At 39.0% G+C, this 27,610-nt stretch overlaps 1 protein-coding gene across 30 annotated transcripts in view; it reads left to right on the top strand.

Annotated features, from left to right (window-relative positions):
- Positions 1-6,148: 6,148 nt before the first annotated feature.
- NEB (nebulin) overlaps positions 6,149-27,610 on the top strand; it is a 199,472-nt gene continuing 178,010 nt past the window's right edge. For 18 of the 30 annotated variants that reach the window (XM_073241440.1, XM_073241437.1, XM_073241434.1 and 15 more), the window contains exons 1-11: positions 6,150-6,267; positions 6,869-6,953; positions 7,464-7,528; positions 10,840-10,881; positions 12,525-12,725; positions 14,508-14,615; positions 15,092-15,196; positions 15,892-15,996; positions 16,677-16,781; positions 21,602-21,706; positions 26,967-27,071. In XM_073241440.1, coding sequence (XP_073097541.1) covers positions 7,493-7,528; positions 10,840-10,881; positions 12,525-12,725; positions 14,508-14,615; positions 15,092-15,196; positions 15,892-15,996; positions 16,677-16,781; positions 21,602-21,706; positions 26,967-27,071 — 912 coding nt within the window. In that variant the 5' untranslated portion in view covers positions 6,150-6,267; positions 6,869-6,953; positions 7,464-7,492. Of the gene's footprint in view, positions 6,268-6,868; positions 6,954-7,463; positions 7,529-10,839; positions 10,882-12,524; positions 12,726-14,507; positions 14,616-15,091; positions 15,197-15,891; positions 15,997-16,676; positions 16,782-21,601; positions 21,707-26,966; positions 27,072-27,610 lie in introns of all 30 variants that reach the window. The other 12 variants (XM_073241429.1, XM_073241446.1, XM_073241444.1 and 9 more) reach the window with 2 other exon arrangements.

Genomic DNA, 27,610 nt, shown 5'->3' with positions numbered 1-27,610 from the left:
AAAATAAACCTTGCTGTTTTATTTTTATCTCATATCAAAAACTTCTTAGAAATCAGCAATTTAAGACTGGCAATTTTTGAGACCCATTCATTTGTGAAGTCTGGTTGGGGATGTGTAATAAGTTGTTGTAAATTCTAATCTACTCAGTCATGATGGAACAGCTGTGGATAGTGGATTGGAAGAACAATTTGGAGCTAGGTTGTGAAAGGAGGAGAATAGAAGAACACAGAAAACCCTTAGCTGCTCTCATTTCAACGCAGAGGTCAAGAAACATGCTGCTTCAAAGCCACACTCTCCAAACAATAAAACTTAATGAAGAGCTCACTTAGAAGATAACCTTATGTCCAAGAAGCCTATGTCCTGCAAGAAATCGGGGATAGGAGAAAAGGAGCCTAAAATGGGGCCTAAAATGGGGCAGAGTATAATTTATCATTCTAGAATCTCCTCCTTCAATGTTTATGTGTTCTCATGGTCTGATTTTAGAGATCATCAGTAGGAGGAGGTAGGAGTAGAGGATAAGTGGGCAGCATTGGGGCAACTTCCTGTGTCCAGTGTAATTTTGGAAAGCAGGTAACAACTAGGAGGTCTGATCATTTGAGAAAGCTCTTACCTGCTATGTTATTGCACACTTCACAGTTGAACATAGTTAATTCTTTGCTGTATAATGTATGTTTCTGATACATTCCTCTTTTGCTAATGTCTGATTGGCTTGCTGCTCTTCTTCTATGTATAATAATATGACAGTGTCAGAACATACCATTTTGTACTGCTTAGTAGGCATTCAGGGTCCTCCAGCACAGCTTCTATTTTATAGTCTTCCATGGCTCTTCTACACAGACCTTCCTTGATCTAAGCTGGATTAATCTCCCCAAACAGGCTACATACTTTCCCACCTCTATGAGATTACTCATACTATCTACAAATTCTGGAATGCTCTTCCCCTGTCAGCTCCAGCATTTAAAGTCCTATTCAAAATTCCCTCAAGATGCTATGTCCATGCTCTGGATTCAAGAAGGCTGACAAAGCACACATGTTTATTTCCACCTTTCTCAAAATACCAATGAGTTTTATGAAAAAGTTAATAATAATTATAATAATAAATGAGAAATCAATAATAGCATTAAAAAAGAAAACTGATAAATAGTGCCTATGAAAAATTCCACACAAAATCTCATTTACAATGAAAATAAATGCTTTTATATAACTAGGAATACACTTACATTAATGTGCAAGGTCTATATATAAAAAAAACTTCACTGATGGATGTAAAAAAACATCTGGATGAGAATATTACATTATGAAAGTGTTGATTCTTCCAAAATAAATCTACAAATTAAATGCAATTACAAAAAAAATCCAAAGATAATTTTCATGCAACTTTATAAGTTAATTCTCAATTCTTTTGAAGGAACAGAACTATACAAATAGCCTAATGATTTTTAAAAGAATGAGGGCAACTTGCCCTACAGATATCAAAACATACTGAAGAGCTATATAACTAAAACAGTGTGATACTGACTTAGGAAGAGCCAAATAGAATAATGGAATGAAAGGGACTACACTTTTTAGGGAAATTGGTAAACTGCTTCTAAAATTCAAAAAGAATATCCAAGGCAAGAAGAGCCAAAACTCTTAAAGATAAACCACAAGGTGAGAGGACTTGCTCTTCCAGACATCCAGGCAGATAATAAAGCTACAGAATTACAACAGTGAGGTGTTGTTACAGGAATAGACAAGTAGATCATGGTTTAGAGTAGAGAGCCCAGAAAGAACTCATACTATCTGGATAAGTTTGGTAGCAGAGGAGGAATCTTATCCAGTGCGGAAACTGGAATGTTTAATAAAAGTTGCTGGTACAATTGGCTATCAATATAAAAAAATAAAATTAGATCTTTCCCAGGTAGATTAAAGACTTAAGTGTGAAAGCTAAAACTCCAAGCTTTTATAAGAATGTGTAGGAACACATCTTAATGATCTAGGGGTAGAAGGATTTTCTTCTGAAAACACTAGTCACAAAGGAGAAAATCGATGAAGTTGCCTGTCAGTATGAAAGTAATGAAAGGTTGAGCCACAGAGAGGGGGAAGTTACCTGCACTGCACAGAATCATCAAAGGATAAGTATCCAGATAAAGAAGGCTTATAGATCAATTAGCAAAAGGCCAACAGCTCAACAGAAAAATGGGCAGAAAATTAAACAGGCATTTCTCAAAAAACAACAAAACACCCAATATCCAATAAACATATGAAAAGGAATTCAACTTTACTAGCAATCACAGAAATGCAAATTAAAACCACAAGATAATACCATTACACATCCATAGGCAGAAAATTTACAAAGCTTCATCTTAAATGGTAGCTAGGTTATGAGTATACATGACTGATGAGAATATAAATTGGTACTGACACTGGAAAACAAGTAGCATTATTTAATAAAGTCGAAGATTACCAAACTCCTTGACCTATAATTTCTGCTCTTAAGGACTCTGATCATTTAGTTGTCTATGAGCACAGAATACATGTGCAAGAATATTCATTTCATCTTTGTACTTAACTGACAAAAGCTGCAAATACCTTATTCCCTCTCAATAGCAGAATGGATAAATAGAAGTATAGCCATACATGAATATTATACAATAACAAGCATCAACAAATGTGACAGCAACTGAAAGTTAAGTTAAAAAATTGCATGGAGCATGCACTATATAAAATTTGAAAACAGACAAAACTAAACCATATTGTTTAGGAATGAATACAGAGGTAAAAAAAAAACTAAAAATAAAAGCAAGGAAGTTATTACTGTCAAGGTCAGAATATAGAGGAACTTTCTGTACCTGAATGATAGTTGTATGGATGCTCACTTTACCATTATTTGTTAAACTATACGTACAAGTTTTATGTAGTTTTCTGTATAATTCACAATAAAGACAAAATCAAATAAGAAGTAAAAATGAAACCCCAGAATGGAAAACAAGAAAAAACACAACAGACTTTAGAAATAGACATACATGTTAATTTAATATGCACTAAAAGTGGCATTTCAAATTCATTTCAGTAAGTAGTGTCGAAACTGGAAGGAAGGGTTTGCCAGATTGCAAATAAATTTAAAACATCTCTATGGCCACAGATAACACAAACAACTTGGAGAAAATATTTACAATACCTACAAGAAATAAGTGGTTAATATCTGTAATATATTAGTAATACCTATAAATTAATGTAGGACAGGAGATATGGCAGGCAATACACAGAATAATAAATGGCCAATAAACTTGTTAAAATATAACTAACTTCATTAGTAGTTGGTAAAATACAAAATGGAAAATATCAATATATGATATGCAGGGGAAATTTTAAATAATCACAATATGATTATTTGGACAATTATATACCAAACTTATTAAATCATAAAAAAATTACTGAATATAGAAGTTAAGGAAGCCATTAAAGGCTAAGGCTCCTTCTAGCTTTACCATTCTTACTGTATGACTTATATGCTCATAGTCTCAAGATGGCTGCTCTGCCCCAGACATTGTATCTGTTTTCCAGGTATAGAGAATGGACAAATGGCAAGAGGAAAACAATACATACCAGCTGAATCCAACTCTGCTCATCAGTAAAATTATACCTCTCCCAAAGCCTTATTCTCTAGAATTACACTGAGGTCTTATTGGTAAAACCATGTCAGTTTACCCCTAACTCTCAGGGAATTGAGGAGGAGTGTATTTTTATAGTCACACCAGTCACATTTTGAATGCTCAGTAACCACATGTGGCTAGCGGCTACCATACTGGATGTTGCTGGCATCAAAGGTTTCCATCAGGCAGTAAGTTCTATTAGATTTTGCTTATCTAGATAAATTAAGCCAAGGGAGGAAAAAAAAAAGAGTGTAATATCACCTCTTTGAAAAACAAACTCTCGTGTAGGAAAAGAAAATTAATCATAATAAATGGGGCTCAGCTGTGAATAGCTTTTTGCTAACCACAATCATGTAAATATTGGATTCTGAATCACATAAATAGAACTTTATTGGGAGGACAGAGGGCTAAGATGGGGTTTGTGTCCAGTGAGAATGCAGGTTCACGAAAGAGAGCTAAAGCCTCAAAGGTGGGAATCTAACAGATGATGCCTATGACTAAAAAAAATCAGAAAAGAACAATATAGACATTTTGTTAAATATGGACAGGTAAAAAACTAAATGTTCAACCAAAAGAGTTAAAATGATTGTCTCCAGAGACGGAAAGATAAAGGGACAGTGGGAAGAGGGGACACTGACTTCAGTTTCAAGCCTTTCAAAACTATTTGATTCTTAAACAATGTACGGATATGATTTGATTAAAATAATAAAATCAAATAAACTATACCAACAAAAACTCCGCTACAATGCCATCTCCCTCATCAAATCTCTTCTGGTCCCTGGACACAACACTGCTATACTTTGATAAGCTCGGCTGTTGGCCTCTAACTGTACCCGGCTTTGCTTTATAGTCAATTATATAGGCTTAGAGCAAAACTCCTATCGAACTCATAAACTCTTGGACTGACTACTGTCTGATTCCAGAAGCTATGCAATATTTTGGTATTTCATCTTAAAGGTAAAGAACGAAGACTCCAAAAATGTAAAAAAATTGGTAACAATAATTTAAAAATAATAGCTAACATTTATTGAATACTTAACTATGTGCAAGGCATGTGGTAACAGTTCTCTACCAATGAATCAGGGTGTCAACTTATTCATCTTCCACAGACGAGTCCATATTTAGGCCAGAAAAAAAGATTGAGCTGCTCGTTCATCCTTAGAGGATGTAATTACAGATTAGCATTAGAATATCTGTGCTTCTTTTTTACTTTATATAGTTGTGTGCTATACATTTTTAAAAATTATTTTTCAATTTAACACCATCTTTTAAATTGCATAATGAATAGTTAAGTCACAATTTTCTAGTCTGCAGACCAACTGAATGATTTCATATTACACAGACACATCCCCTTGGTCTAAAACCTGTGTGTGAACATAGAAAACCAACAGATGTAATTAGTTAAGACGATAAAATGATACTTCATTTTACCATGGGAATTTTTTACCACCACAGGAATATTTTACCATAGGAAAATTTTTTACCATAGGAAAATTTTACCACCACAGAAATCACAGGAGTGGGAGAGGTAGATATGTTTGAAATGTTAGATTATTTCCTAACATGCAACTAAAAAATAATTATTACAATATGTTTAGTTTCAAATCCATATCAAGATATAGCTGACCCACAGGGTATTTGCCTTAGTACAGAGCAGTAGAGAGAGATTGGATCATTAAAAACTCTTTTGGTAGAAAATTGTTAGGTAATTTTTACAAAGCAGATGTCTTACACTCTGACTCAACTAATAAGAGCATTGTCGTCTCCTAGTAATTTACTGATTTCCATTTTATTTGCTCTTGCTGTCCAGAAGTTGAACCCTTTTGTGCTTGCATTTCACTCTTTGCTGGTAGGAGCCATCTGAATAAATAGAAATCAGTAACCCAGTTACGTATGAGAGAGGCTCTGTATTCCTACCAGCTGGCCTTACACAGGAAGAGAGGAGATAATGAGTATTTTAGCATCAGCTGCCCCTGCCCTGGTTTAGTAAGGGAAAAATGGTGAGACCTAATTTCTCTAAACTCTGCAGTTATCTTATCTAGTGTTATCATCAAATCTTTTCACTTATCACTTCATTTTATCACATTTTTAAAACTTTTTACAATTTGATATTTTCTGGATCTTATTCCTCTATTGCTTTCACATTAACACTTATAATTTACCTGTAGCTCACCCGGGGAGCTGTACTAGGCACATTCACCTCCGTGAAGGTTGGACAAGTGTCACCAAGCAAGCAGTTTCAGAAGGGTCAGAGGGCCCCAAAGTCATGCGTATTTTCTCCTAAATTCTTATGCATGAATATAGTCTAACATAGGGGTGTACGAAATGAGAGATTAAACGTTAATTTGAAAGCCCCCATGCTGGAAGTTAGGTAAAATTCCATTACATTTGAGTAATTCTAAGCAAGCAATTGTTACCCTTTATCCTTTAGTGGAATTGACGAACAGGTGGTTTTCAGAAGATCACTCAGTATATTTAGCTTCTGAAATTTGAGCGACTCAAGATCTGATTGGCTGCTCTTGCCACATGTAATTCCAAGCTGAGGCACCACGCTGGCTCTTGCCTGGGGTTCTCAGGAGGGGAGAGTTGAGAGAGGCTTTGCTGCTGAGGAAATTTATTTGATAGATTGAAGGTAAGGCCAGTTTATGGCTTTTTCTGTAATGTTCTTTCAGATGTTCCACAACTTCCCTTAGAGTATTTTCCAAGGTTTTGGGTCATACCTGGGGAAATCAGTGATGGAAATGTCTGTGACCCCATCGCCCTGCTCAGGCCCTACTAACATCTGACATGTAGTGTGTGAGTCAAGTCCTTTACTGACCAGTTTTTTGCTTGTCTGAGTTGACTGTCTTGTCTAACAAAAAAATTTTTTTCATTTTTTGCCCTTGATTTTTTTTTTTCTAAATATATTAGTACGGAAAAGGATCTATGTTCCACGTTCCTATATTTATCCTTTTCTACTGGGCTTCATTTGCCTCAGAAGGAGTGGCAGTTTCACTAGCTTAACAAAACCAGCCACGGCTGGGTGTTGGCTTACATGGCAAATACCTTTGGGCCAAGGGACAGCTGCCCCAAGTCATCATCCACTTTAACCCACAGAGAGCTCTCCTCTCTAGCGTCAGACTAAGAGGGCCTTGGAAGATCCTTTCTTTAGTTCTCAAATTAGAAGCTTAGGACAAAGACCCACAATCTTATATGTAATTCAGTCAATGCTTTAAAAATGTGTTATTTTTCAGGTTTGAACAGGAGCTACAAAAGCGAAAGGGAAAAATCCATATAAGCCAATGGTGTCCGGGAAGAAAATAAGCCCATTGCCTTGAGGTTTCTGTTTTCTTTTAAAATCTATTGACAGATTTATTTTTACGTGTTCTAATTGGAAGCGTAAGACGTAGCGCGTACCATGGATTAGAGCAGTATGGAGAGCAAAATCTACCCTCTTGGAATTCTGAGGCTAAGGGAAAAATTTCAGCTTCTGAGAGCCACACTGAATGAAAATGTTTTTCTCCAAGTATTTGTAACTTGAATGCTCTGTTTTTTTATTCATCCAAATCCTCCCTCTCCCTTACCTCAACTTCCTTTACAACTTTAACTAAACAGATCACATAGCTGGAAGTAGCAATATTCAACATGTCACTAAAGGGAGTTTAGAGAAGGAAATTTGAAGTCTCGGGTGTGTGAGCCTGTTTTTTAGATATCTTCTCTCACTTAGCCTGCAAAAATAATATGAATATGCAGACTAGACTAGTCTTAAATTCTGTTTTTATGGTGGTTAAGGTGGTTTCAGTGCTAGGGAAAGATTCTAATGTTTTCATTTGTCTGGAATATGAAAAGTTTGTAGGTGCCACTACTACTCTGGGAAAATGGCAGATGACGAAGAATATGAGGAGGTGGTGGAGGTAAGATTAAAAACCGACTCTGACAGCCAAGTATTTTATGCAATGACAATCAAAGCCGTGTAGGTGAATTAATCATTTGAAAAATACATTGTCTATTATAACTTCACAAAGAGTCATCATTAAAACATGTGGAAGGAATATTTTACGTTCAGTTTCACTATAATTATGTGGGTTTTAGAACTGAAAAGAAATATCACTGTTTCCCACTTTTGCTTTTCTTTAAACTCTCAGTGTGGGGTAAAGGTGGGTTTTAATTTGTCTTCTGAAACTACCTTCTCTGCCACCTTCAATTCCTCATGATAAAAGGGACAGAGGAGATGAAGAGAAAGTTCTGAAAACTGAACTTTGTTTCTTAGTGTCTACACAGCAAAGGAGGAAAAAGGACTACTTATACTGGTGATTATTGGTAGGACAATATGGATTAACTGTTCAGAATATAGATATGAAATTATATGCATATATGAGATTTTATATGTATATGTGCCTACACACGTACATAGACATACACACGTACATAAAAATAAACTCATATGCTCACCATTTGGAACTATCTTTTCCCACCAACTCCATTTTATTTATTCAAGGGAACAAAACTAGCTTTTGCTTTTGAGTTTTGAAAAAGAACAGAGACCATAGTAGACATCATGAAAAATTTCTTCCAGATTATTGGTCAACATCTGATACAATTTACAAAGCTGTTAATTTTTCATTTTATATTTATTTCATAAAATTTTACTTTTATCATGTTATGGTTTTTCTTCACCAGCTAGTCCCTTTAGCTTCACATTCTAGAATGAAATCTTGGAGGCTATAATCCATATGAATACATTGCCATTGAATCTGAAAGTGCTTAATAATTACCAGTTAATGATGATGAGCTAAACATGTGAAAAGCTCCAAGTGCCTGAAACACTTGGAGGCAGTTTTGAAAATCTGTTTTTTCAATAAAAATGAAATTAACTTTAAGGGCTTCCCAGAACCAAATTCCAAATTAAAGTACCCAAATGTGTTTTTGGAAGATATTTTAGTGACCAGTCAATATTTAGATGAGAACAATTTTATTTGATTCTACAAATAAAATTGCTTTTATTCAAGTGAGGATAAGAAAAAATAAAATAAAGCCAAACCAGAACAGATTTCATACAGTATAGCATTCAACCTCTCCTGTTTAAATATCAAAGGCTGCATCCTCAGTGTTCAATATTATCACTAGTGGGCATTTTACAAACACCCCTAAGTGAACATACACTATTAAACACATACACGATTATAAATTAAATTGCCTGCTCTGTGAAGGTAATGCCAGGAATACTTTCTGGCTTCCAACTTAAATATCCCTTGTCTTTCTTAAAGTGTCTGTTGGTCACTGGAAATTGTCCCTAGTGCTAGAGTTGACTGGTTTAACTAGATGTCATAAAAATGGAAGGGGCTATTTTTAAACATCTCATCCTTTCCATTTTGTTTCCATTACTGCTTCTGGGTCTGACCAGCAAGTTCTAAACTAAGAGACTTCCTGCCAGGGAGTGTTGAACCAAGGTCTCTCTGACCCCGTAAAAGATGCCATGAGAATGCAATGGTAGCAAATTCAAGAACATGGTTAGGGAAGCATTCAAAAAACAGAAACGAGCTTTAAAACTCCAACTCCTAGGAATCTTGGACACCTAAATAAAATTGTATGTCATTCTTTACACAAACTTAAGCTTGGAGGAAAGGAAAGGAAGAAAAGATGTGCTATCTATTAGTGGTACAGCTCTAAAAAAAAAAAAGTGAGATATGGCATTTGGATAATGTGTTTTATAAGCTTATTCCCAAGATGTATTTACCAATGGTGTGAACCCTATAAAAGTAAAACTGGATGGTAGCAAAGAGCCACTTTTACTTGGATGCTAAGAAAATCCAAAATAGTTGTGAATCATTCATTTTAGTGTAATATTTCTTCTCAAGTCACTGCTGTTTTGTGTGACCAGAGGAATAGTTCCATGTGGGTCAGCGTCAAGCAGTATTTCCTATGGTGTCTGAATGATAGTTCTCATGTGACGAACGTACAAGCATATAAAAGAGAAATTCTCTGTCCTGTAAGAGCTTGATTTCTGTTGCTATGTGTAAGGACATACAGATGAAGTAAAATAAAAAATAAAATAAAGCAGCACAGGAGCAAAGAAGGTACAAGAGTGATGGACATTAGACTAGTTTTATAATAATTTTACTGTGGGTGAAATAGAGCATGTGACCTATTGACAATGGTTAAGTAATTTGATGACATTCACTGAACCAAGGGCAGAAGCAAAGAGACTGCTGAGGGAAATTTTGTGCTCAGTGTTTTTCCCTTTCCCTAAGTATAGATATGTTTCGGTGGCAGAGAAAAGAAAAATGAAGCAGAAAAATATTATACATTTTGTTGACTGAGAAAGTGAGCCAGTGTTTCATTTTTATCTTTCTTGTGTGCCGTGGCCTAAACCCATCTTCTGTTCGCCCAGCTTAGCTGGGTGACACTGGGGCAGGATTCCACTCTCCTTACGCATGTGAAACAAAATGTCAGCCAGTTCCCTATCCACATCTATTTATTGCTGGTGATGTTAGAAGTAGAACAAAAGTAGATTTGACTTCAGATCCAGCCCGCAGGCACCTCAGAGCCACCAGAGGCAAACTGCAGCCTAACTTTCCCACTTCTTGTAAGGAGGCATCTCCTCATTTTCTCCTTCTCTCCTTGGAATTTGTAAATTTGCCTCTTGGCCTCCTTCCTGCACATCACGCTATGGAAAGGGGTTTGTCTATCACTCCCAGAGACACTCTCGTTACTTGGCATCAGGGTAGTGCAGGGATCATTGAGATGTGTATGTGCCTTTGGATCTGTGTGTTTCCATGATCCAACCCATTTAAAAATTCTATTCACACTGAGGTTTCTGTTTTGTTTTATTGTTAGTTAGCAAACGGTGGGTTTTATCCCAGTTCCTCTCTGCCCAACCCCCACACTAAAGATTTTGTTACTATATTCTTTTCTTGGCAAATTCTACCTTGGGTACCATAAAAAAAAGTTTCAAATGTCCCAACAGCTTCCCCTGACACATAACTAACGCAGACACCTTTCTCCCACTCCGCATCTCCTTGTCCAGTCTGCTGGCATTCACTTTACTTCCAAGACATTTCACACAGTTAAAATGAGTCCCAAAACATGAACAGGCTTCCTCACCTACTTCCTCCCCCAGATATTGCAAAACAACTAGGAAATGACCTAAGTGGTTCAGCTGAGGCAGAGGAGAGCTGATTTCTGCTTTGGTTCTCATGATGATGCCTTTGTGCTCTGTTTATAGTACTACACGGAAGAAATAGTCTATGAGCAGGTGCCAGGGGAGGTAAGACCCAGCCCACGCCTGACAAACTGCATGCTCATTAAAGCAGAGCGTCCCCGCTCCCAGACTCCCCAGGGCCACAGAACGGTCAAAAGGGAGACTGGGGGAGGGCCACTCACCTGTGTGTGTCCAGCCGCTGATGGTACAAGAATGAACATTGCCTGCCTGATAGATCACATCACTGTTGTTGCTGTTCAATGTATCCAAGATGACTGGGGATGACTTCCCCAATTGCTCATGTGGTATTTTTGGTATAGGTGATACTAGAGTGATGTCAGTGGCTATCACCACTCTCTGACTGAAGCAAAGGGATGGGGTTTGGATTTGTGATTTGCGAGGGGACCAGCAGTTTTACTGTATAGTTATAACTTGGGGGGCACCCTCTCAGCCTCCAAGGGATAGGCCTCCAGGCATCTGTCCCTAATGATGCAATGAAAGGTGACAGATTTTTAGCACATTAGGAATTCTAAGAAAGCCGTTCCCATATATATCCCAAGTTAAAACTTTTTTTCAATGTTAAAACCTCACTCATGCTTCATTTTCTGCATGGAGCTATTTTTCCTGAGCACAACAAACAGTGATGTAGATGGCTGACCCTACAGCCTGCCCAGAGAGCCTGGGACTGCATGAAAACTAACATCTGTAGATGCTGCAATCGGTTAGTTCCTCACAGTCAACCACATATCAGTAGGAATAGGCAGAAAGCAACCTATTAGCAGTGATCTGACACCACTAGGGGAAGTTGTCATAGACATATCATTTCCTTATTATTTAGGTTTTTCTTTTTCTAATTGTTGCTAGAATTCTGCCTTTGCTACAGACATTAGCTGTGAAGAAAATTATGCTATGACATGGATTGAAGATCTGTTGCTTACCTTCTTTTCCTGCATATGGTCTTTTTAGCCTTGGACTAGACCCAAATTTGGGGCCTAGGTTTCTTCCACTATATAGCTTGTTGTAAGAAACAGTAATTTCCCACCCACCACATATGTAGGACTGTGGTAAGGATAATTATCCTATTATATTGTCATCATTATTCTTCTCCACCTAAGCATTTATTAGTGTAAATGGCACACCAGTTCGCATTAATTAACTGATGAGACCAAAAGAATGTATTGATGTGATTCATTTTTTAAGCTCATTATTCTTTGTCTCTTATTACAGAGAATGCCTACACTCCAGTAGAACAAGTGACTTCTTAGATTCATTTAGAAGTTAATATTAAACTCAAGAATTAGAGCTTTTGATTTCTTAATCTTTTGTTCTCTGATCCCAAGTTTGCTTTTACTTTACGCAGACAATTTAAGAAGATTTTAAATGTTTAAGAATATGTTATTTCTGATTTTTAACCTACCTTTCAGTGTTTGAGTTCCTTTCTGCAAATGGAATTTTAAGGCAATGTTGCAAATTAATAAGGAGTAACCTTTTTACTCCATGCACTCTTGAACAATCAGCTTTTAGATTTATGTAGCATAATGTGCTTTCAAACGGATATACGGTGTGGTTTCCTGCTTTGACCTGTTTTAGATATGTAAAAGTAACACTAGGAACGGAAGTTGATGTGAAGTCAGAATAGTGTATATCAAGATCATGGGATCACAGTTTTTACTATCATAACAATATCGGTCTGCATATCAAATTTTCAGACAATAACAGAAATCTATGAAACCACCACGACGACAACACCTGCCTATGGACAATCAGAAACTTACAAACCAGCTCTGGCACAGCCAGTACCGGCAAAGCCAGAGCAGAGGAAGAAGGTTATCCGGAAGAAAGTGGATTCTTCAAAGTTCATGACCCCCTACATCGAACACAGTCAGAAAATGCAAAATCTATTTAGCCCAGTAAGTTTCAGACAAGTTCTGCTAATCTGGTTTTTATTATTGAGAAAGTATTGATGTCAACCGATTCTATTTTAGATGCTGGCTGGATTTTGTTTCTCAAACCTATATGAGACAAAAACTTATTCTACAAAAACGCAAGCTTTTGTAACTCTTGAATTCTCCTTTCATGTAATTTATTTGCACAATTGCAGCATTGGGGAAAGTATCCTTAGTGAAATTATTCCCACAAAATAGGCATAAGGCCAGTTATAAAGCATTAACTGGTGTTTAATCACTACTGATTAGACATTCTACAATAGTGAAATCATGAATATAGGTCTAGTAGAAGTCAGTGCATGGAAGGTAAATAACATCTATTTGAACTATGTCTGAGCAGGATGCCTCTTAAGCAGACTAGTTAACAGTATATAAAAAGGTCACTAAGTGGTAAATAGTGAAGATGAACACATAGTTTAGAAAACCAGGATCAGACTAAGAACTCATCTGACATTGAGGATCAGAATGTTCCATCCCACTGTGGTTTTTCCGTGGGGCTACATGTTAGAATCCTCTGGGAGCTTTCAAACTACTGATGACCAGGCCATTCTGGTTTAATCATTCCAGTCCAAACCTGTGGAAAAGGACTTTTAAAAGCTGCCCAGGTGATTCTGGTGTGTAGCTCAAGCTGAGAATCACTGCTATTGGAAGTCCCTGGTTCTTCAATTCTCTGTGCACTTCTGTAAGTTACATTGACTGGCAGCAGACTGAGACCCACTTGAATGGATCTAACTTGGTGATTGTCCATGGTAGTTTGAGGTCCCCCTAGATGGCCTGATGGCATGTCCCATGGAGGCTTAAAGAAATGAAAAGTAGCTCAGGGGAACACTGGATTATATAAGACTAATGCTTATGTTTTAAATCATCTTATTGTGGTTTGCCAATAAATACTCATTTTTGGTTCAGTGGGGACAATTTGGTAAATTTCTAGTTGAGTCATGAATGATCTAAAACTTAGGTTTCTTAGATTTCTGAAAACAAGATTATCTTGCCCTCCTTTATTATTGCAGTATTCAGCAAAGACAGGATTTCTTTGGTTAACTTATTGCCAAAAAATCTTATAGATAGAAATACTAATATCCTAGAATTTCTGATAGTCTGACAAAATGTTAGCAGAAGTTTATTTTTTTAAGTGGTTAGTATAGAAATCAGTAGTGTGATTGTTGACTACTCCATTCAAGAATACTCTTGGAGCATTAATACTGATAAATTATGCAGATTGTTATTAAAGCAAAACTCTTTAGCAGAAATAAAATTTTATTCCTTTTCAAAACCCTCCATAATTCAGACTTCCATTAATTCAGCTAGTGTCTGAACTCTCCAAATCACTGAGATTTAGCCACAACTTCTAAGTTGAATATTTTTGCATTGTATTAACAACGGAATCTTTTCAGACTTGATTCAACATGTGTAGTTATTTTCTAAAATTATTGAGGTTCAGGCTTTTTGTGTGTACATTCAGACAATAAAACCATTGAGAGAATCATTCTAGGGCCTTTCCAAGATGATAGTGCATAATAAAATTTCTGCTGTTTCCAGTGTCCAACCATATTTAGGAAGAGCAGTTAACAAATCTATTTTAGTCTTTGCCGAGAACTAGGGTAGGTGACAAAAAGAAAGCTATTATAACTGATCATTGTTTAACTGGAAGATTTTTTTTTTTAATTAGGTGGGGATGAATGTATTATCTAAAATTGCTGCTTCTGCCTTGTCAGGTTTTAGGCTAATATCTGATATTCTTTTCAGAACAAATACAAGGAGAACTATGAGAAAGCAAAAGGACAGTCTTATGCCATCACTACCGATACCCCAGAACTTCGCAGAATCAAGAAAGTACAAGATCAACTCAGTGAGGTGGGCTGCATTGCTAAAATAAAGGAGAGAGACATCTCAAAAATATGCCGATTGCTGGGAATTGAAGGCTCTAAGTAGTTGCAGAGAGGATAAGGGGTTGAATTAATGTGAACCAGTCTAGAAATCCAGAAGAAGCAATAGCAATGGAGTGGTGGCTCTAAAAGTGAACCCAGAGAGACTTGAAAAGCTTGGCTTAGCAAATTGGCTTAAGAGACAGTATGAGATAGAAGTTCTAATTCACAATCATTTTCCAGGTAGGAGCGCAGAGAGACTGAAATTCGGCCAGGAAAGCAGACAAGCCACAAATGCAGGAGCTCTGCAGATCTTGGAGATCACAATTTTCTACCTAAAATATAGAAACTTTGCTTTATTGTGCAGACATCAAGTCGCGGGGTTACCGCTCTTTGGGAATAAGGTGTTCTTTAATATCCTCACACATTCATGCCTGTCACGAATCTTGTGCATTATTTCTGCAGGTTAAGTATCGAACGGATGGTGATGTCGCTAAAACTATCTGTCATGTAGATGAAAAAGCAAAAGACATTGAGCATGCCAAGAAAGTGTCGCAGCAAGTCAGTAAGGTAAGGTCATGGGATGGATGGCTGGGGTATTAAATTGCATGTGTATTACCTCTGCCTGGCTTTAGAGGAGAAAACTGAACACGTGTGATCCATGAACATGCTTACGAGTCTCACAGTGAGTCTCTGATGCCCACATGTGGCAGGGAGACCACACAGATGGCTGCAGAGGCCCGTTGGAACTATGGGGCATTGGAGAGCCCACGCCCTGCAGCCCAGCTCCAGGCAGTTGATGTGCAGAGTGCAGTCCCAGTGTTGCCACAGTCTCTTATTTATTTTTAAAGAAGTCAAGGAACTTAATCTTTATGAGGAATATCCAAATTTCAAATGTAGGCAACTAATTAAAAACGTAAAAAAATAACAGGTAAGTCAAAAGAAACATGTTTACCACCCAAATTCAGCCAGTGACTGACAGAGATTGCAGCCTTTAAAAGGGATCTATACAGAAACAGAACCATGATTTAGTTTAAAATTTAGACTTTTCTAGTGAGAAGCTTACTAAGGCAAGAGAAGTGTTATGGGATTTTGACGTGGTCACATTTTCACAATTGATGCTAGTAGTACACGGGCACATGGGCAGCCTCAGTGCAGGGATGCCCTGGGCAGGAAGGACTCTCCACAGTGCTCTGCTTTGTTCTCTACAACCTCTTGCTCTCTGGGGAAGCATCAAGCTACAGGTCCTCTGCTCTTCTGTCTAGGTTTTATACAAGCAGAACTGGGAAGACACCAAGGATAAGTACCTGCTTCCCCCTGATGCCCCTGAACTTGTCCAGGCCATTAAGAACACAGCCATGTTCAGCAAGGTAAGGGTCTCTGCTCCATTGCCAATTGTAGCATCCCGTGTCCTCCCACTGGGTAGTTTAAAGGAATACCCAATACTCTTCATAATCTGCAATGTGGTTCCCCAGTCTTTTTGTGAGTAGTTTTGAGACATGGAGGGTGGCAAGGATAGGCTTGGCAGGGAGAGACTGAGAAAAAAGTGCAGGAGAGAGTTCTATCAGGAACCTGAGCAGCCTGGGGGAAGCACGTGTGGAGAGAACGCAGATGCATCTGAGAACGGGCTCTGAGAGACGCACAGAGACCCACACAGCGTAGACCCTATGCACACTTTGGATATTCCTAGAGATCACTCTCATTCAAGGTTCATGTGGGGCCAGAAACCCTGGTAAGTGCTTCCTGGCTCCCTACACCTGCATTAGTACTTGTTGCAGGAGGCAAGTAAAGTCCCAGAGAGGAGGTGAAATACAATCAGATACCTTTACCTGTCTGTAAGTAAGGTTTGTCAGGAGAGCAGGGCAAGCTCTTAATAAATATGACTTGGACAGGATGGAAAGGGGGCGTGGGGGATTATCTGTGAATTCCATTTACCTCTGCCCTTACCCTGCCCTTGATTCTTTGTGCCACTGTGGATAGATTAAAAATCATGTATTTCATCTAAGTATGATCTCACTTTCTCATAACTTTTTACTCTTTTCTGATTTAGAAACTGTACACTGAAGACTGGGACGCCGACAAGAGCTTGTTTTACCCATATAACGATAGCCCGGAGCTGAGAAGGGTCGCCCAAGCCCAGAAAGCTCTCAGTGATGTAAGTGAAATGCAGTTGGCACCACTGGGAGTGAGGAATCAGGACCTTGAGTTACATATTCTGGCCAATTCTTTTTTAAAATGTTTATCACAGTTCTTCTTTAAAAAAATGCTAAATGCCATTATTGCAGAGGAATATGTCTAGAATCATTATAACTTAGGTTATCTAATTTAAGTTAGATTTTATAATGTCTATTAGACATAATTTAGTCCCATCCCCTTACAAGTGAGGAACCTGATAGCGGCAGAACCCAGGCTAGAAGCCTGGTCTTGTGGTCCCAAACCATTGCTCTTTCCATAAGAACATGCGCTTTTCTGTCCGCTTGGCTGGAGTTGACATTTTCTCTACGACAATAAAGTGCATTTTAAAAAGACTGTTGGGATCACAGTCTCACCTTCCCAGATGTATGAAGTGAGCAATGATACTGAAGGATTTTGATTCGCTGTTCTAACTATAATGGCTGAATTGTGCTGTGTCTCCCTTGTTCTGCTCGGGGGGCCTGACTAACAGGCTTGTCCAAACGTGTTTGCTGCAGTCATATCACAAATAGCTCTTGCCATTGGGTGGAGGCTTTTTTGGAGTTAGTAAAAAATCAGCAGTCTCTCTGGTTATAATTTTAGCATCATAGCCCTTGAAAACTGTTTATTAGAGGAACTTAAAAGGCCTAATAGAGGCCTTACGGTTGAAAGCAGCTGAGCAGAGAGCCCCAGCGGAGCTGAGCACTTCCTGTGTTCTGCGGTACTTGACTTCCTGACCCCTGGGTTTGCGTGAGGCCAGACTGAAAATCCAAGGACTACCGCTCTGCTCTTCCAGGGAGTGTTACATTATAAAATGACAAATTATTTTTCACTCAATTTTCAGCCAGACCCTGGAACCTCTTCCATTCAATATGGACTTAATAAGCCAGTTGGCATTCATTTCCAGTGGATCTTAGGATCCTATCTTGCCCCCAACTGGAATTATGCCTGCTCATTTGATGGTCTCTCCACCTTCTGAGGTCTAATTTTTATTGCCTCTCACTTGATATCACCTGCAAATTTAGTGGGCATATTTCTATCCCACTTTGTATATAACTGGTTAAAATATAGCACAGATATACTCCTATCCTTCCATAGGTTAAGTTAGAGACTAAAAAAAGCATAACAAAATATTAAGGTGGTCTAGTACATGACACCAATTTTAACATGTAGAGAGACCTCTTGCTTCTTTTTTAAGATTAGCTTTTTATTTCTATATCTCATGAATATAAATATTGTTGTGTGACCTTTATCAGGCAATCAATAGTTATTTATTGTAATTCCTTATACATGCATACCCAGCAGGATAGAAAAGTACAAGAATTTTTAATCAGGCTGGTAAGATAAAAATGTTATATATTAAATAATAAGAGAAAGTTTTTAAAAACCACAAATCCTATAGTCTAATACTTGTTAAGAGAAAGACAGGAAACCTGTGAGGAATCAGAGAAGGCTGTGTGGAAGTGGGAATCTTGAGAGAATGAGCAGCGAGGAGCAGGAGAAGCATTTCCAGAGGAGTGAGCCCGTGAGCAAAGGGACAGAGGTGCAATGACTTCTGTTTTAAGGGACAAAGAAACTGAAGGCTGCGGGTGCCTACTTAGGAAAGTATTTGTAATAAATGGGCAGTGGGACCTTGAAAACCAAGCAAAATAGATTTAGCATGATATAATAGGCAATAAGAGGCATCACAAGATTTTGGAGAGGAAAACCATATAGTAAAAGTAGAATCTGGAGAAATTTTGATGGACAATATGGTAGATTGGGACTAGGAAAGAATGTGATCATTCGTAGAAGGCTTTTTCAGTAATATGGATGGATCCCAGAGTGACAGGGACAGAGGAGAGGAAGAAAGGAATCTGAAGGTTATAAGCATTTGGATATAATTGGTATGGTGGATATATTGGCAATAAGCATGTGAAGGACATTGGATATTGCAGATGAAGGAGAGAAGAGAGTCAAGTGAGTTTACGACACACTGGTCATCTGGGCGTATAGAGGAACAACTGGAAAGAGGCATTAGTGGAAAGAGAAATAGAGTTGAAATAATTGAAGGAACATTCAGAGCAAGACATCTTATGGTAAATTAGAAATTTGGTATTATTGCATAGGTATGAGATCAGGACAAGAGATTAATATTTGAGAGTCATTAGAATAAAAGTGACAGTTCAAGATATGAAAGTGTATGAGAGAGACAGAACAGTGTATGATCAAGGGCAGAGCTTTGGAGGACACCCAGGGTCAGGACATCTGGAAAGGAGCCAGCAAAAGGAGGGGGAACAGTCAGAGAAGTTGAAGGGAAACCAAGAAATGCCATGTCATGAAAACCTAGGGAGAGGTTTCCAAGAAAACGCTTTATCTCCGAACGTCTCCTTTTATCCATAAAATGGAGAGATGAAGGGTTGCCTCCATGCCACTCTAGTGCTGTGAACTCTGAGCAGTTAAAGTTAACCACCTTTTTTTTGAGATATCTCAGTAAGAGACATAATGAAAGAGAATATAATAAGTAAAACCTACCCATCCTTGCTCAGAAAAACTTGGCAGTTAAGATGTGGCTTTTACTTGTATTGCAGACCAAGTGTGCACTAAATGTCAGGTTACCAACATGCCTATTAATACTGTTGTCAGCACCATGAGCTTCTACAACTATTGGGCACAGAATCCCAAGAAGCTGTTGTTCAGAGAACATACTACGGGATAGGCATGCAGATTTCAAGCTAAGGACTTGGGGTCAGAGCCTCCCTCCCCATCGCTTGTACCTTCTTCCTGCATCCCTCTTAACTCTATTTAGAGACAAAATACTTTGCAAACACTAAGAGGGTCTTTAAGCTGATACAGGGTACAGAATTCTAACTAGGCAATTGTGAACAAGGTTCCTGAGAAATTAGGATTTCTAGATCTGATTTTCTGAACATTCTTGACAGTTTGTCATACTTAATAAGTGTTTCTCCTGATAAAATGTTGCTTTCTCTCTAAGGACTTAACTAGCCATGGAAAATACTAGTTGTCCTATGCCTAAAATAAAATCTTCACTTACTTAAAAGAAATTAGGCAGTGGAATTAACATAAATACATTTAAAAACCTGTCATTTATGTCCCAATTGATTTGATGTTCATGAAAGCTTTTGTTATAGGCACTAGGGAGCTATTGTTAAGATAAGATATAGTTAAACTTAATTAATACATGAAGAAGATGATTGGGACACTAAAACTCTCCAGCCCCCTTACTTTATAAATAAGACTACTGCTACGTGGAAGGAGATTAATATGTAGAGGTTTTACAACTGAGTGCAAGAGTTGAGAGGCTAATGCTCCTCTCCATACTTCCCCCAATGACCTTAGTGTATAAAACACTCATTGAGAAATCAGTCATTGAACCCTCGCTGTAGTCAGGGACTGTGCAGGCCACTAGGATTCTCAAAAGAGAGTCCAGAACTCACAGTCCAAGGAAGGACAGACATGTATACAACCAGTTACAGTGTCAACCTGTAACTCCTTTGAAGGAGTTAAGGGCCAAGTTGAATCAGATGCCAGGAAAGGTCATCAGGCCAAGGGAGGGCTCAAGAGGGAAAACACACCTGCCCTGAAACATGGAGAACAAGCAGGTATGGAGAGGGTAGAGTTAGGGCGTTGCAGGGAAAGGGAGGAGGAGGAATGAGGTCTAGAGACCTGTACCCGGGGGTCTGTGAATAGTTCTGAATTGCTGGAGGTGGGTGGGGGTCAAGACTGGTGGAAGAAAAAGCTAGAGGAGTTGATAGTGAAGAAAACAAGGAGGGCAAGAGGGAAGGGGATGCGTGATTAACAGACATGATGTCCATTTTAAGGCAAGAGAGGACTTTTATAAGCTGAAGGAAAGCAGCCAGTGAAGAGGGAGTGGTCCAAGCTGGAAGAAAGAGGAGGGGTGACTGAGGGAGCTAGGCACAGCGGACCACTGGAGGGAGCAGCACCCTGAGTGCAGGAGTCACGCCCTGCGAGGGGTGCTTCTCTGAGCCACGCAGCAGGTGCGGGAGGCGGGGATGTACAGGGAAGGAGAAGTATATCTGTAGCCATTCTTTATGAAGGAGGAAGCTGAGAGTAAGGTGGAGATGACTGGGGAGCTCAGGACACTGTTGGAGTTTTAGGTTAGCCACTGGGAATAGAGACTGACCAGAGACTCACAGTGGGATATTCAAGCTTCATGAAAGGGCAAGTGGTAACTGGATACCCTAAATCCCGAGTGTTGGCCACTTGAGCTCCACAGAACATATCACTGAGCAGGCACCCAGATCTCAAGCTAAAGGCCCAGGTTCAAGAGGCTCCCTCTCCCTCCTCCATACCTTCTTCCAGTGTCCCTTTAACCCTGCTTATCATTACCATTATCCAGTCTATAGAGTGGTGTGATTTTCTTCGGTAGCACTCAGTGTCCTGGATGTAAGAACAGAAGGGTGTGGTTGAGTCGATCCAGAGCTGCGGGTTTGCTAGCGGGTGTGATGTAAAGACAGGAGGTCCAGAGTTGAGGATGCCGATTAAGTGAATTATTCAATTGCAAATCATGATATGGAGATAAATGGGAGGAAACAGATCTAGGACCAATAATCTTGGAGAAGAGAGAAGATGCAAAGAGATAGATGTCACCAGTGATACCAAGAGCAAATTGGTGTAACATCTGTAAGGATTCATTACAGTTACGTGGTATACGCTAAAACTTAAACCTTCACATAAAGCTGAAAACATCATCTTTTTTCAAGATGCCAATAAAAGGAACATGGGAAGTAGACTAACTTTGTATGGCTCATGAGTATTCATTCCTCTCTTTGATTCTGTCAGATTGCCTACAAAAAAGGTCTGGCTGAACAGCAAGCTCAGTTCACATCTCTGCCAGATCCTCCAGATATAGAATTTGCCAAGAAAGTGACCAATCAAGTGAGCAAGGTAAGTAAATAGGTCTGGGACACCGTCTCCCTTGAAAACTTTGGTTAATCATTTCGACCATCAGAGAAAGTAACTAAGGTGAACCTAAAGATGCAACACAAACACCAAGAGTATTTTTGCAGATGCCTCTAACCACGCTGCCACAAACACATCCATTAACACGGTGGAGCCATATTAAATGTTCACCCGCTTGATGATTCAGTAATTGATAAATGCAAAAGCCGCATTTTGAACACAGAGCCCATATTTGTGATGTCTTTTGACATTTTGACTTACGGGGACTGATACTAATAGAGAAACAAATAACCACGTGTTTCCACAAAGGAGATGATTTCATTCAGGTGAAGACCCCATGTAGTTTTGGAGGAATAAGAACACATGAGTGTTCTCTCAGACACGACTTAGTCTGACAGCGAGGGGCAGTGAGCCCCTTAACATCTAAGGCCCTAGCAAACAGCTTCAGTTCACCTGTATTTAGATGGGTAAAGTAGCTCTGAGGACTAGCCCTGGCAAGGAATGCAGAGAGACAGATGTTCCACTGATGAATAGGCCCATGCTAAATGCCTATTTTAAATTGGTTCAAATCAGGCCACCTTCTCCTGGGTACTGCTGCTTTGAAATTCATTTTCTTTGCCGTCTATGGATTTGCATCTCAGTTTGGTCCTCTGCCTGAATTTTGATGGAACCTCAAGATTTCTATATTGTTTAATTATTTTCTGGGAAAGGATGTCTCCAATAAAGGAAAAGGACAAGAAGTTATGGATGATGAAGTCTGTTTGGTGATGTTTAGTGTCTGATATTACAGATTACTTAACTGAATAACCTAGGGCTACTGGGATAAAAGATGTAGTAAGTATAATAGAATTTCACTAATAGGATTTCAAGGAACCTGAAATTTTTCCCAGGGCTAAGCAGAAAGTAACTTTTTTAGACAAAGGTCATTAGATCTTTTTAGACAAAACAGAAAAAGCTGCTTTCAAGTATAGTCATTTAGAAAGAAGAGTAAATACAGTTTTAATTTTTACTGAAAGCATATTTTAGAAGATATCTGACTTATGCAACATTCTTTTACTTTATTTGAGTATGTGATGTGGATATTTGAAAGTGATTGACATCAACTTCAGAATCCCCTAATAATCAGTCTCTCCACTAATGTAGGCTTGCCAGTCAGTCTAGAATGGCACTCTTGCATATAGCAACCACCAGCCACATACAATTGTTGAGCACTTGAAATGTGTTCATATGATCTGAGGGTCCTATATGTGTACAATATACACTGGATCTTAAACACTTAGTACAACAAACATGTAAAATAGCTCATTAGTTGTTTTTATGTTGATTATATTGATGAAATGATAATATTTTGGATCCATTGGGTTAAGTAAAATATATTATTAAAGTTCATTTCTCACCTGTTGCTCTTTTATATTTTGAATATGACTACTAAAAAAATTAGAATTACAGTGGTGGCTTGCATTAGAAGCCTATGGACTGCACCACTCCAGCATCCACCTGGAGTTGGATGAGAACCCTGGTTACTTTGAAAGCATTTCAAGGGCTGGGTTTGCCCTTGCAGAATAACAAAAAGATCCACAATAGGAAAAACATAAGATTTCAGGTTGGAATGCAACTGGTATCTAGAATTGAAAGGAAAAACTCTGTTTCCTCTCCTTTTTACTAATGACACTTCTGACCCCATATGTGTGGTTTTATTCTCCATACCGACCAGTTCTCTGACAAGGCCTGGGTATCCTACAATTCAGTTTAATTCTGCCACTACCTGGAGTCAGTGTCAGATCTCACAAGCTAAGGGCTCAGACCCACAAGACTGTCTCTACTTCAGACACCATTCTCAAGTCTGAGCCTCCCATAATTCCTACTGACCAGCTGTAAGTCTGGGGTTCCCACAACCTCATCCCCAGGTTTGATAATTTGCTAGAATGGCTCACAGAACTCAGGGGAATATGAACTGATGTTTCTTATATAATAAAGGCTATGATAAAGGATATAAATGAACAGCCAGATGAAGAGGTATATTGGGTGAGGTCCAGAAGAGTCCCAAGCTCAGGACCTCCTGTCCCCGTGAAGTTGGGGTGGGCCACTCTGCATACATGTGAATGTGTTCATCAACCTGGAAGCTTTCTGAACTCCTTTCTGTAAGGATTTTTATGGAGGCCTCATCATGTAGGCTTGATTGATTATTAACTCTGTCTCCAGCCCCTGTCCATCCACGAAGGATGAAAGTAGGGCAGAAAGTTCCAAGCTTCTAATCATGATTTGATCTTTCTGGTGACCAGCCCATACCATAAAGCTATCCAGGAGCTCTCATTACACCAAAAAGCACTTCCATCATGCAGGAAATTCCAAGGCATTTAGGAGCTTCTTATATATTTCTTCCCATTGATTTCACCAGAAGGATTTGATTGAGTTAGGCCCATGATCTGTGGGCCATGAAAATACCAGTTGGGACCTTGTCTACCCCCATTGAGAAGACATGTTTTCATTAATAAAGTCTCAGTGTTGTCATGAAGGAGTCCAAGTGTTTAGCTACCACAGCAAAATAGAAGTGTGGTTAACCAATTGGCTTTGTATTCCTTCCATTTGATGACCATCAAACACAGATGCAGATGTTGTAAGTGTAAAATGAAGCCATGTGTTTAAGAAGGACATTGGGTGCCTAATATGTGGTCCAGTGAAAACACTGTCAGCCGACTTGTGGGGAGGGGGGACTGTGGTTTGGGGAAACAATCTTACTACATCTGTTGATATGTAGTTACCCTCTTGCCCACAAAAAGTGTCCCAGAGCTTGTAATTGACCCAGTGAACTTTGTTAAATGAACAAACACAAAATCCTAGAGGAAGTTAAGTCAATTCCTGCCTCCAGGCTTCCATTAATTGCCTCCCAAAATGACAGAGTTGGAGAGGATTAGGGTAGGGTTTTGGAGGGAAAGTTGGACAGACTGTGCCCCCACATCCCCCACAACATGGCTAATCTCATCTCCACGTACCACATGAACACTCAGGCCTTGCTGCCGTCCCTCATTCCTCTAGCTGCAGGCCTTTATCCTTTCATCTCCTCTCCCACCTGTAGATGAAGGAGACGCCATAACTTCCTCTGCAGTTAACAATCTCCAGCCTCCTCCCTTCTTGTGAAAATCTTCCCAGACTTGGGAGTGTTCAGCAGTGGACTGGAGAGATCAGCTTGCACCCTGACCCATTTGGGCTCTGGGTTTCAGGAAATAACAAGCTGTGGTTCATGAAGAGGAGGAAGGGAGGAAGGACTTTGGATGAGGGGACTGGGTGGTCTTCTACTCTTCTGCATCTTGTTTTAGTGTATTTTTAAAAATTAAACATCTATCTCTCACTGTGAGAATTAATCTCCTACTCAGCTTTCCTTAATAAATCTATATATGTGATTCTTGTTTCTCTATAATAACTTAACTTTTGGACCTCAGGAAGGATATCTGCTGCCTTCTCAACTTCAAATTCTATTACTAAGTCCTCTCTCTCTCAGTGTGGGAGACATCAGGTCCAAATGCCCTTGCCCTTAATCCCAGAGTTTTCTTCCTCTGACAGCAAGCAGAAGAAGGGAGTATGCCACAGAGAATGTAGATTGGGAGACCCCAATTCCTCCATAGATTGGGGTGCATGAACTTCTGAGGTTGTAAGTGTTTATGGGCATTTTGTAACCTTATCAGATTTCTGAAGAGGTCTGTTCTCCAAAGGGTAGAAACACTTCCATAGGCAGTCTTAGCAAATTGAAAAATCAGCTTTGACTCATTGAATTCAGTCAGTTTTGACAGGCGAAAGAGTTGACTTCAATTCTTTAAGGAGGAGGGTAGACAAGTTAATTGACAAATCTTATCTCAACAAAGATTCCCACTGAAAAATTTATACACACACACACACACACACCCCACATGCACACACAGTTGCAACTTTCTTTTCTCTAGTTTCTTACTCTCTGTTTTGATAATAATAATACTGTCATCATTGTAATCATTACAATTACTATACCCTACATTTGTTTAGCACTGTAGAGTTTGCAAAACACTCTTCAGTGTATAATCTTATTTAATCTTCCCAACAATTCTCTATGTAGGTATTGTTATTATGGCCAGCACTTGTGGTTGAGAAAACTGAAGCTTTGAGAGGCTGAATTACACCTTTGGTAATCATAGTCAAGTCTTCGGCCCAGAGCTTCTGAAATTAGGTTCAGACCTCTAAAATTTATAGCTATGAAACCACTTGGCTATTTATTGCACATTAACCTTTTGAGAAGAAAGGATATGGGGCATTTGAGAGAGGGCTGAGCATCCTTTAACTCAGACCCAGTGGCTCTGCACATAACTCTTGCTTGGTATAGGATCTGTTAAAGGTATACCAGAAAACCATATTCTTTTCCTTGCAAAATGTGGTGAGAGTATAGGCATGCAAACACTTTGAAAGCCAGTGTTTGTGAATGTTAACAAATTGCTATGAGGCAAGGAGGGGACCTTGCTCTAACCTAGCTCTGGCTCTGGCTCATGTGTCCAGGTTTGGGGTTGGCTGGGTTAATTCTGTTCTGAGAACATGCAGGACAGGATGGTTCAAAACCACATATCATAGACTCAGCTCAATTTAGTGCAGTTGAGCAAACATTTATGAGGTCATTTCTATGTGCTGCATTTTGTGTTAGATTTTGAGGAGAACAAAATGAAGGAGACAAAATTCCTCTCTTCAAGAGTGCTCAGCGCTTGAGATTCAGGTGGGATGGTGCTTGGGAGGAAGATAGGGAAGCAATTCAATGTTTGAATTTACTTGTTAGTTCTCATTAAAATTTCTTCACATCTAAACTAGGGAGTCTTATTCATTAGTCCTGAAGCCACATTTTGTGGCAGTGTTACTTTCTGGATAACTAGGTGTTTTGGTAAAGCTCAGACATTCATGGCTCAGTTCCTCTGGTATGGAAATCTAGGATTGAGTGGTTTTATTATAACTGAAACATAAATGGAGGATGCCTCTGACTTTCCTCCCTCAAACATCGGGGAACACCCATGAGTTCTAAGTGAATGAAGTTCCCAAACTCAGCAAGAAGAGGGGGAATTAGTACCTCTCCCCCCTCACCTAACTTTCTTGTCTGGTAAATTGCCACTAGATTGGAAGGTTGGAAGACATTAGGACCCAGGAAGAGCCTGGCCAAGATATTTTTAAAAGCTGACCCCTCGATTTGCTGTCTTATTTGCCAATTCTTGGATTTTGCCTCTCTTCTTTTTCTTAGCAAAAATACAAGGAAGACTATGAAAATAAAGTCAAAGGCAAATGGAGTGAGACGCCTTGCTTTGAAGTTGCAAACGCCAGAATGAATGCTGATAACATCAGCACAGTAAGTGTGAAGGGATGGCCACGTGTCCTTAGATTGAGAGGGTGGCTCTTTTTTCTTTTATGACTTCTTGCCACCTGCCATCTCTGAAGTGGCACCTGAACCTATCAGTCCACGTGCCTCTTCTTGGGGTCAAGACTCGTGTAGTTCCTACGGAGAAAGAAACCACACAATCCTTCCTTTTGAAAAATATTGTTTGGATCAGATTCCATTATTCTTGCTTCAGTTTTCATAGGAACAAAGTAGTTTCAAAGTGAGTACAGTTTAAAGGGACCCTTTTAAATTTATTCTTTGCCTGGGGAACCCAAACAATACATTTATGAAACTGGCCAGCTTCTTCCCTGATTTTCCTCATGGGAAACATTAAGTCCTCTTTTCTTTTCTCTTAAGTTCCCTGCCCCTATCCTTCGAGAACTCTTTCTTAGAGTTGTCTTCCAGCCTAATACAATTGCTCCAAATCTGTTAAGTCGCTAATCATTTTTGTGATGGCGCCACATTTTATCACCATAATCTGACCTGCTTCAGCCAAGCTTGGTGACTTG

This window comes from Manis javanica, chromosome 7 (assembly GCF_040802235.1).
Source record: "Manis javanica isolate MJ-LG chromosome 7, MJ_LKY, whole genome shotgun sequence".
Classification (NCBI taxonomy): Eukaryota; Metazoa; Chordata; class Mammalia; order Pholidota; family Manidae; genus Manis; species Manis javanica.
This window is presented reverse-complemented; position numbering and strand designations above follow the sequence as displayed.